At 33.8% G+C, this 11,320-nt stretch overlaps 1 protein-coding gene and 1 long non-coding RNA gene across 2 annotated transcripts; one reads left to right on the top strand and one right to left on the bottom strand.

The window, feature by feature from the left end:
* The first annotated feature begins 518 nt into the window (after window positions 1-518).
* On the top strand, window positions 519-1,644 carry LOC141827332 (putative aquaporin NIP-type). The gene is made up of 5 exons (XM_074714557.1): window positions 519-611; window positions 703-924; window positions 1,042-1,239; window positions 1,309-1,370; window positions 1,443-1,644. Exons 1-5 carry the CDS (start codon window positions 519-521, stop codon window positions 1,642-1,644), a joined length of 777 nt encoding a protein of 258 aa, XP_074570658.1.
* A 104-nt stretch (window positions 1,645-1,748) lies between these two features.
* On the bottom strand, window positions 1,749-10,738 carry LOC141821269 (uncharacterized). Its single transcript, XR_012601209.1, has 3 exons — window positions 10,544-10,738; window positions 9,015-9,145; window positions 1,749-1,926 (listed from the first exon to the last, which is right to left on the bottom strand). It is a non-coding gene; the product is annotated as an uncharacterized LOC141821269 (long non-coding RNA).
* Window positions 10,739-11,320: the final 582 nt, after the last annotated feature.

The following is an 11,320-nucleotide window of genomic DNA, read 5'->3' as shown; positions in this document are numbered from 1 at the left end:
TCTCATTATTGTCCAGTAAACTAGTACTATTCTTAATTATACATTATAAATTTAAAAAAATCTCGAATTACATTTAAGGAGAGTCTAATTTTACAATTAAAAGTATAAAGGTAAAAGATATGATACGTAGGTCGTATTATGAATTACAATATGCACATATACAACATTAATCAAAGAATTATAAAAGGAAGGACGTTGACTGGATCACTCTTTAAATTTTAATTTATTATTGACTTTAATAAATTAAATATATGTATGTGCAACAGATGAAGATGGTGATAGTTTATGAGATGAATGGTTCCTGAGTCGCTTACGACAGAGTTAATGATCATCGTCAATTCAGCATACTCTTCAGCTTCACCACTTGTCCGCGTTGCCGCTTCATCATGCACGATAACCTCTTATTTATCCAATTCATCGTGCAAAAATAAAATAGATGCCTATTCTTTTGGTCCTGTGGATCCTCATCCACATTACCAGTTATCAAACCCTAGCTACCTTCCTCTGTACTGGAATTAATGTCTTCACTCGATGAAGAGATCGCCACCGCCAGAGGTTACAACTCTGACGTTTGCGTTTGCTCCGCCCCCGTCGTTAACCTCGCTCAAAAGGTTGCGACATTTTTTTTTTCTTCCAACAAACAATTCATTCATTTTAGAGAGAAAAAAAAACAAACAACTCTAGTATTGTTTGCAATGGCAGCTATTGGCAGAGGGCATCGGGACGTTCTTTGTGGTGTTTGGAGGATGTGGATCAGTGGTGGTGAACAAGATGTATGGATCCGTTACGTTCCCTGGAATATGCATTGCCTGGGGACTCATCGTTATGGTGATGATCTATTCGGTTGGGCATGTTTCCGGAGCTCATTTTAATCCTGCAGTAACCATCACATTCGCCATTCTCAAGCAGTTCCCTTGGAAGCAGGTTAACGCCACGATCTCATCCTCCACATACTCCTTAAAAATGAAATGAACTCTTTTTCTTTCTGTAAGGGACACATTATTATATTGCTGAGAATTAAGACGAATCTGCGACCTGCAGCTTCCTCTTTATGTTATAACTCAGGTGATAGGAGCCATTCTTGCAAGTGCTGCACTGTATCTGTTGTTCAATCCGAAGCCCGAGCACTTCTATGGAACCACGCCGGTTGGGTCAGCAGTGCAGTCCTTCGTGCTCGAGATCATTATCTCCTTCCTCCTGATGTTCGTCGTCTCTGGAGTATCAACAGACTCAAGAGCCGTAAGCACAGTGTCCTTATTCAACTTCTTATTTCTTTGTATCTTTAACTATGATCGTGCATGATTACAGATAGGGGAGTTAGGAGGTGTTGCTGTTGGATCCACAATTTTATTAAACGTCCTTGTTGCTGGGTGAGTAGCGTGAGATTCCTAATATCGTGCATGATGATCATAAAATTTAAGCTTTCATTTACGACAGGACAGACCGGTGTCAGGAGCCTCCATGAACCCTGCAAGAAGCATTGGACCAGCCATCGTGATGCATAATTTTAAGGCAATTTGGGCCTACATTTTAGGTCCTCTGCTAGGCACTCTGGCTGGAGGATTTGCTTATAAGCTTCTTCAATACAGTGATAAGCCACTTCGGGAGATGACAAAGACCAGTTCTTTCACTCGAGAACGCTAAATGCATTAATCTTTGCCAAGAATGATAAATAATAGAATCAAAATTCGATTTGTAGTTACTGTTAGTTTTGTTTTTCTCCATGTTCTTGCATTTATTTTCTGAAATTGATTGATGGGGATGTTGCATTGTTCTAAAAGAGGGGATATATAGAATTTTGATGAAATCCTTTACAGTCGGAGATAATCATCCATGCCACAGTTTTCATAAAAGAGTCATGTCAAAATCTGCGAGAAGTAACTGCACAAGATGATCTTCTCATCTTTGGAACCTAGAACCTCTTTCCTGTTTGTAAAAACAAAACAACAAAAAAACAGAAAGAAGAAACTTAATTTGTGTTTTCCGCTATCCACAGTTGTCCAAAGTGAAAATGTAACTTGATAAAAGCAGATAGATTTGTTGATCAGAGTTTGATATCATAATTTGATATGATTACTTAGAGACAATTAATTAAAATTTTCTTTCATAAATGGGTCAAATATGAAGGATTATGGATTAATACATGGATTAACAACATACAACAATTATCATTATGATTAAATTCCATTAAGTGATCTAATATTTGTTGTGTTAAGGGAGGTTTAAGTTTCGAATGTGGATAGTATATGTAGATCAAATAATTCAGTTCGTTATATTAATGGAATATTAACGGGTTATGAATTTTATAGTGAATGGTACATGCAAGATGGGCTTGGTATAGAAAGGAGGAAATCAAAATTCATTTGGGCAATGTGTTGTGATTTGTTGATTCTTCTTCTTCCTTGAACTCTTCACCATTGAGATGAGGGTTTCGACTATTGTCCATTCCGGTGGAAGACTCCGCTACACTCACAAGAATTGTCTCCGACACCAAGAAAGCAATGACATTGACTCTCAATTTAGGTCAACCTTCGATTTGCCATTGCATTCGATTTCAATTGTAGTCATATTGATGATGATAATTAGATTCTCTACATGCTTCATAAGGTTTAGCAGATGCATTGTAGTGCTTACAATTGGTATTAGAGCTTAGAAGTAGCTTCTCATCGACTTAACAACATTAGGAATAGATTTTGACGATTTGGGAAGTATACATCAATTTTGCAACGATTCCACCTTGGATGGATAGCCTAGAATTTAACCTAGATTGTAACTCAGGGACCCGCGGTTCGATCGCTACGGCGTATTTTTTTTCTCTAAATGGGGAACGCATTATCTTGCGAAGAACACCAAGAATTATTGAGAATGGCGACGGATTTAGTTTTCCCACTTATATTCACAAGCTAAAACTGTCACGTGGGAGTAGTAGAAACCGAATCTCATGACTAACAGTCAATTGATAAGGATTTCTAGTTAACTGTTAGGTAGAAATTTAGACACTGAATGCATCCAAATCAATTGGGCAATTCGACTGATGCCCATCAGTTGACTGTCATAAGTACTAATAGACTATTATTCTCAAAATTGTGTACAAAACATTTCAAATCGATTGGGCAATTCAACTAATGGATATCAGCCGACTATCATAAGGACCAATCGACTATTATTTACAGGGTGCATATAGTAGATTTCTTAATCGATTGGAGTGTTCAATTAATACTTATCAATCAACTGCTATAAGGTGGTATCAACTAGTGTTCACGGGGTTGCCCACAGAAAGTTTGCAAATCGATTGAGTGGTTCGACTGATGCACAGCAGTCGACTGGCATAAGGACAAATCGACTAATGTGGATGAACTCATGCACAAAAGTCTTCTAACTCAACCGCCAGACTTGACTGTTGTAGAACAGTTGACTATCGTTCACCACCAATCGAATGTTGTGTCCGGAGTTTGGCACATAAGGTGTATCAGTCGATTGATAAACGTGGGGAGTCAATTGTTGACAATACCAGTCAATTGATAACTAATATCAAATGACTAATAGTCGATCATCTGAGTTTTCAACAATTTTTTCTGTATTCTTCTTCGCATTTGTTACTTAATTGAATTAATATTATCGTCAAAGCGAGAACTATTGAGTAGGCTTAGAGTACTTGCATAGATGAATATATATCTATACTAAAGATGATTGAGCCAAAGAAAAATCATTCTTTATGTCATATATATGTTTAAGAAAGCTCCCAAATCAAGTCTAACTTCTTAATCATGCGTGTAATGTGTCGTCTCAAAAGAAGACACATTGTGTGACCGATTAGAAGTGTTGTGAGTAATACTAGAAACCATAAGCTAATTAAGGAACCTCATATCAAAGGAAGACACGTTATGTGAAAGATGAAAGTAATTATGAGCTATTTAGAGAGAATCATTAGCAAGTTACATTTTAATCCAAAGACTAAATGAAATGTTGCTCTTGGTATCTCAACAAATTCTCATACGGATGTTTAGATCGTTGCATTTATTTACTGCACATTTATAAAGATACATGTCTTGTTTATAAATGGAGCTATGTTCTTTACTGCACTCTTAATATCTATAAATTTGAACAACATCCCCGTATTTACCGACACAAACTTTGGACAATGAAAAGAATATATTATGGTATTATTAGGTTACACGGATCTAGACTTTGTATTTAAGTGAGATTATCCTGCACCTTTATCCACTGAAAGTACTACGAATCAAAAGATGATATTTGAAAAGTAGGAGCGATCAAATCGCATAAGTCTTATGATCATGAGTGCAATAAATAGATACTAAATAAACTTATAGCTGAGTGTGTACAGGAAAAAGAGAGATTAAGACATAACACATCTCACAGTGCTCACTTTGCATCCTTATCTCAGCACTCAATCAAGAAAAGGAAAAAGGATAATACTAAAGGTAAGGGTAATGAACTGCAGTGATTAGGGCTTCAGGGCATAAGATACAAAAGCAACAAAGTTTAAAACCAACTTGTTACTTTTGTAAAAAGAAAGTCACGTGAAAAAGAATTGTCACAGATACGTCAATTGGCATGTCAAGAAAGGTATACTTATCAATTTTGTTAGTTCAAAAATCAACCTAGCCACTATACCTAATAACACTTGGTGGATAGGCACAAATGCAACTACTCACATAAATGTAACTATACAGAGTTGTCATTAAAGTCGACTATCAATTGCTGCTAAAAAATTTATCTATATTGGGATTTAACAAGATGAAAGTAAAAATTATAGGTGTCTTTAGAGTTTGTCTTAGGAATATACTTTTATATTTGAAAAATACTTTTGTAACATTTAGATGGAACTTAATTTTTATTTCATGTTTAGACAAATTTGGATATACTTGTTGATTTAAAAATGAAAAGTTTAATATTTTTTGAAATTCTATATTGGTTGGTACTAGTTCCTTGAAACTATACAAGTTAGACACCGAGACTCATACTGATAATGTTGTAATGCATAGTATAGGTGTAAAATGTGATTTGACGAATGAAAATTCATCCATATTATGACATAGGCATTTAGGATAAATCTTTAAACAACGCCGTGAAAGGTTATATCATTAGGAATTCTCAATTCCCTTGATATATCATATTTTGAAATCTACATTAAGTATATCAAGGGGAAAATAACTGACAAAATTAATAAGGGTTCAAGATGGTGTAATGAAGTCTTAAAACTAATACATAGGGATATATATGGGTCATTTCCAAAAATTTCTTAGAACGGTCAAGCATACTTTATCAACTTTATAGACAACTCACGAGAAGTCGCAATCTCTGGACATGTTCAAAATCTTCAAAGCCGAAGTTGAAAATCAACTAGGTAAGAAGATTAACATTGTAAGATCAAACCATGGTGGTGAATACTATGGTAGATCTGACGGATAAGGTGAACAACATTCTGGGTCATTTGCGAATCTCTTATTGAGTGTGGGATCGTAACTCAATATGTCATGCTTAGTACCCCTCAACAGAATGGTGTAGTTGAATAACGAAATCGGATCCTAAAAAGACATGTTAAGAAATATAATGGCATTTTTTTCTCTATCGGAGTCTTTATAGGATAAGACACTCAAGACTACGGTGTACTTACTCAATAAAATACCTAATACGGAGGTAACAAAAACCTCATACGAGCTGTAGACAAGTAGAACGCCTAACATTAGGCATTTACATGTGTGAGGTTGTCCAACTAAGGCTAAACCCTATAGGCTTAACGAAAGGAAACTAGACTCAAGGACCATTAGCTGTCAATTTGTAGGATACTCTGAAAGGGCTTTAAGTTTTTTAACCCCTTGAGGAGATCTTTTTTTGAGACAAGTAATGTTAAATTAATTAAGGAGAATAGGAGCACTAAAGTTAGGAAAATATCTTTGAGGAAAATATTAGTGATCCTAATATGATAACTACTGATGCAGCTAATAGTAAAATAGTATTCAGTCCACATTCAGTTGAAATTGTACAACCAGCAAAAGTAGTGAACCACGATATTCCCATATCACCTCCAATACAAATAGAGGATACATTAGTTCAAATAGAAATATTCTCTTCTGCAGTGTCTCTAAGGAAATTCATTAGGGAAAAGGAATCTACAATATCTCATAATTATATATATCTTCGAGACTATAAGTTTGACATAGGGTTGAAACATGATCCCACATCATTCCATGAAGTCAAATAATGTCCTAATCCAGAAAAGTGGATTAAAGTTGAGGGAAGAGATGAAATCCATAGAGGACAACGGCGTTTGAGAACTTGTCGAATTATCTAAAGGAGTGAAACTTGTGGGTTGTAAATAGATATTTAAAATCAAACTGGATTCATAGGTCATTGAAAAGTATAAGGCTCACATTGTCGCCAATGGATTCACTCAAACAAAGGACATTAATTACAATGAGAGATTTTCGTCGATTTCGACGAAAGACTCCCTTAGGGCAATCATGATACTTATAGCTCATTATAAATTAGAATTATATCAAATGGACGTTAAGACAATATTTCTCAATGAAAACATTGAGAAAATTATATACATGGTGCAACCGGAGAACTTTGAATTAGGCATCTCGTCAATGGTATAGAAAATTTGATCAAGTGATTTCTTCATATGATTTTAAGGAGAATCTAGTTGATCAATGCTTCTATATCAAATTCAGTAGAAGTAAGTTTATTATATTTATTTTGTATATGGACTATATTTTATTGACAAACAATGATAAAAGTCTACTATTAGAAACCAAGTCATTTCTATCAGGTGAATTTGAAATGAAAGATCTTGGTGATGCAAACGATACATATTTGTCGTAATCATTCAAGGTGCGCAATTGAAATTTTACAACAGACCTATATAGAAAATGTGTTCATTCGATATAATATGTAAAATTGAGCTCCTGGCAACACACCAATGTCAAAGGGTGATAGATTTAGCTTTATAGCAATGTCCACGCCGTGAACTTAAAATAAAAGAAATGCAACAATTCCCTTATACATCGGCAATAGGGAGTTTAATGTATGCTTAGGTATATACGCGTTCGGATCTTAAGCACATAGTGGAGGTGTTAGGAATATATTTAAGTAACCCTAAACTAAAGTATTGAAAAGTTATAAAGAGAGTTATGCAATATTTACAAAGAACTAAGAATTATATGCTCATCTATCGGAGATCAAGTCATCTAGAGATCATTGGATATTCAGACTCTGATTGTGTTGGATGCTTAGATAGCAGAAAGTTCATCTCAAGTTATGTCTTTATACTGGCAGAAGAGATTATATCATGGAAAAGTATCAAATAGACACTAATAGTCACTTCCACGATTGAGGCAAAATTTATAGCCTATTATGAAGCATCCAACCACGAGATATGGATGTGGAAGCTTATCACAAAATTACATATCATTAGAAGTATTGACAAGTCATTAAGAATCAACTGTGATAATAAAATTACAGAATTATATTTCAAAAATAACTGTAGTCCATCGAAACCTAAACACATCGATATAAAATTATTGATGGTTAAAGAAAGAGTTTAGAGTGGTCAAATAATATAGAACATATAAGGATAGATTCTATGTTAGCGGATTCATTCACTAAAAGGTTGTCACCCAAGGTATTTTATTAGCATGTGTTGAATAAAGAGTTCTTCCTTTTGATAAAATACCCATTTAGTAGGAATTTATATTTGATATAATGTTCTATATTAATGAACACATGTTTTTTTGACCTTTTGTACGTACTAAAGTTTATACATGTGTATAAGATTTTGACTCTAACATAAAGACATCATGATTTACTGTTGTGGTTTCGCATATGGTATTTGCAAATATAATGTAGAACTCTATTTTTGAATCATAAGGTTAAATCATAGTTTATTATTGCAGTTTAACATAAGATATCAGTAACCATGATTTGGATTTGATTTTAAGTCATAAGGACTTATTAAGAATGAGCATATACAAATCACATTTCGTATCATTCTCGTACAACACATCCACATTAGATCTATGTCGTTAATGAAGTTAATACTGTGACTATTGTTGGGTCTTGTTACAAATTTAGTAACTATGACTTCTTTAGTCATGTACTAATGGAATTAATGGACCAAATTATTTAAGGGGATATTTAACCCATAAAGTTTTGATATATTGAACTCAATTAAGGTGTTGTATGGTGTATACAAGTATCATGCATATAGTCCAAGTAGAAGATTGAAAGATTAAGTCTCCATTTAGTGAGTTAATGCATGGATTAACAATACATACAACAATTGTCATTAAGATTAAACTCCATTAAATGGTCTAATACATGTTGTATTAAGGGAGGATTAAGTTTCAGATGTGGAAAGCATGTATAGATCTAATAATCTGATTCATTACATTAATGAGTTGTTAACGGGTCATAAATTTTATGATGGATGATCCCTACAGAACGAGTTTGGTATAAAAGAAGGAAGTCAAAATCCATTTGGACAATGTGTAGTGATTTGTTGACTCTTCTTCCTTGGACTCTTCCCTATTGAGACGAGGATTTCAGTTGTTGCCCATTTCTGTAGAAGACTTTGTAGCACTTGTAGGAATTCTCTCCGGCGACAAATAAGAAAGTAATGGCATCGAATATCGATTCAGGTCAACCTTCAATTTGCCATTGTATTCAATTTCAGTTGTAGTCATATTGATGATGATAACCCTCTACATGTTTCATAAAGTTTTAACCGATGAATTGTAGTGCTTACAAAATCTTGTTAGGAAACTGCAGAATTTGAGTCGTGATGCATGAATAAGCTTAACCATTTTATAATTAGGTTAGCAACCAACTGTATAATTTTAACAATATATTATATAAATTGTTTGTGTAAATGTGTTTTTGTTTAAGAAAAAACCATCATTTCTTATTCTTCTTTTAAATATATAAAGGATAAATTATCCACTATCATGTGTCAGAATTGCTAATTGAAAAGATGTAGTCAGAGATCATACCATGGCAGGTGTATACGAACATAGCTACCTACTTCAAGCTCCACATTGCTGCAAAACTTTGAACTGAAAATAACTGTTCTCAAATTTCCCAACTCTTCTGCAGATTTCTTGGAATCATTCTCACATTGCCCCTAAAAAAATCCAATCAGTAATGTGAAATACTAAACAAGGTCATCAATATTGCAGCTTTTGAGCAAGATATGTATTCGCTCAGGCGTGATCGAATGTTGTGACAATTAGTTTAGTTCTCACAAAGGGGGATTATAGAATAATAAAAAGGATTCATAAGCTTAGATGGGTAAGATACTATTAACTTGGGTTAAGTGTAAGCATTTTGGATAAGTGGTTAATGGTAGGACGAGGGCAACTAATTAGAGGTTTTGCTAAAGTCTACAAAATATAGTTTAAAGAGACAGGTAAAATCAAAATACATCATAGTAAAAAAGAAACACAATTGATTAATGATCTTTAAGGGCAGATAGGTCTGCAAGTGTTCTCACTTGCAGCCTTTTTTCCTTGGTTCTGAAAGCCAAAGACAATGCTGATATTTTTCAGTCACTATGGCATAGGAGGAAAATATTTTGGGGGTGAAATTTCAAGACTTGGTGAAAACAAAGGGGCAAGATGTTGGGATTTAGATACATAATTATTATGTATTTTCCTTGTTACATTCAATGTAGTTGTTGCCAAGTGACTATGCTAGTTGCTTTGAGATTTAGGCTCTGAAATATGAGTTTCGTGTCTTCGCCCTTGCCTTCGCCTGTGATTTTTCCTGTTGAGATTTTCTACAGCATATAAATATAAGTTTGCTTTAGCATTGTCTTTCCTTTTTGAGTACTTGGTTTAGTCAGACATGCGGAAACACAACAAGAGGATCACTTTCTATAGCCTGCTCAATAATTAATTAACCTTATGATTGCTAAGCCCAACACAATGATGGCTTCAAATTACTAACCTAAAGTCATGGCAAAGATTATCAAATGCTTACGACAGAAGTGACACATGAATGTCAGATATTAACAAAATAATTTAAAAAACAACACGAAAAAGGGATCCCCACCTTCAAACCGCAAAAAGGTTGTGAGAAAAAAAAACAGCATTTGTTTAATCAGGCAATCACTATTATTCAGGTAATTAGTATGACTTAGAATTTGATGAAGGATTGTAAGTATGGTGAGCTTACTTATAAATACTTCTGATGGACTTGCACAAAAAATCCTAAAAAATGCCTACCTACGCAAATCTTTGTACGATACAATCATGTCAAATCAACGTTGATCCAAACAGAGAAAAATAGACCATATTGATTTATCATACCTCAACGGTTATGTGTGTATTCTATTTGACATCAGATAGTGGAGAAAAGGAAGGTGTTCTAATTCATTGGGAGCAAAAAGGTAATACTTTTGTAAGGAAAAAAAAAGTAAATTTTAATTTGCCAAATAAGTTGCCCTGATTTATAATTTGCCTACTAAACTTTGGAAAATGATAGCTGGTCCCTAAAAATTTTGTTGCCCTTGTCACTTTACCTTGTGGCCATTCTCGGCCTCACCCTTCCACGACGATCATTCACACATCAGACATGCATTTTGTAATAGAGGCAATGGCACTTCCTTGAAAGAGTAGATGCTTTTGGGAGGAAGGAGAAATATATATATTTTTGGCAAGCTAAGATCTCCATAGAACAAAAAATAAAGATAATTAAAAAGCCACTACCTCTACTTACACGTCATTCTGACTAATTGCATTCCTAACTTCTTACATTTTATCCACCCATACTTGACATGGTTGGCTAAAATACATTTTATTTTCTTGTCCTAATCAATCAATTCAAAATGACTAGGACATTACTCCAGTAATAATTGGTTGATTTTTTATTCAATGTATTCACTGATTTATGGTGAAGGGAAGTCTCACTACGAAGAAAGACCAATTAGCGATCGAAAAATTAAATCTCTAAATTAACGATCGAATTAAAAATCAATTGTTAATTTAGCGACTAAATTAAATATCAATCGCTATTTAACGACCAAATTATGTTCGGTCGTTAATTTAGAAATCGAAAAAAAATTGAGTCGTTAAATTTAGTGACTGATAAAATTTCAATCGTTAATTAGATATTGAAATAAAATTTGATCGTTAAATTTAACTACTGATAAAATTTTAATCGCTAATTAGAGACCGAAAAAATCGGTCGTTAATTAGCGGTCGAATTTTTTATATCGGTAGCTAAATTGATTTTAAAAGTTTGATTAAAAAAAGTATGATTTTTTAGTTTAGGGTAAATGTTTGATTTTAAAATATAT

Source organism: Curcuma longa, chromosome 1 (assembly GCF_044706935.1).
Source record: "Curcuma longa cultivar G26 ecotype Majalengka, Jawa Barat chromosome 1, ITB_CL_G26_1.1, whole genome shotgun sequence".
NCBI lineage: Eukaryota > Viridiplantae > Streptophyta > Magnoliopsida > Zingiberales > Zingiberaceae > Curcuma > Curcuma longa.
The sequence above is the reverse complement of the archived record's forward strand: the minus strand, read 5'-3'. Positions and strand labels throughout refer to the sequence as shown.

Excerpts from the sequence above, each read along its gene's own strand:
- LOC141827332 (XM_074714557.1), top strand. The coding sequence starts at position 519 with ATGTCTTCACTCGATGAAGAGATCGCCACCGCCAGAGGTTACAACTCT. Across the intron at positions 612-702 it reads TCGTTAACCTCGCTCAAAAG|CTATTGGCAGAGGGCATCGG; the intron begins GTTGCGACATTT and ends TTGCAATGGCAG. Across the intron at positions 925-1,041 it reads AGCAGTTCCCTTGGAAGCAG|CTTCCTCTTTATGTTATAAC; the intron begins GTTAACGCCACG and ends TGCGACCTGCAG.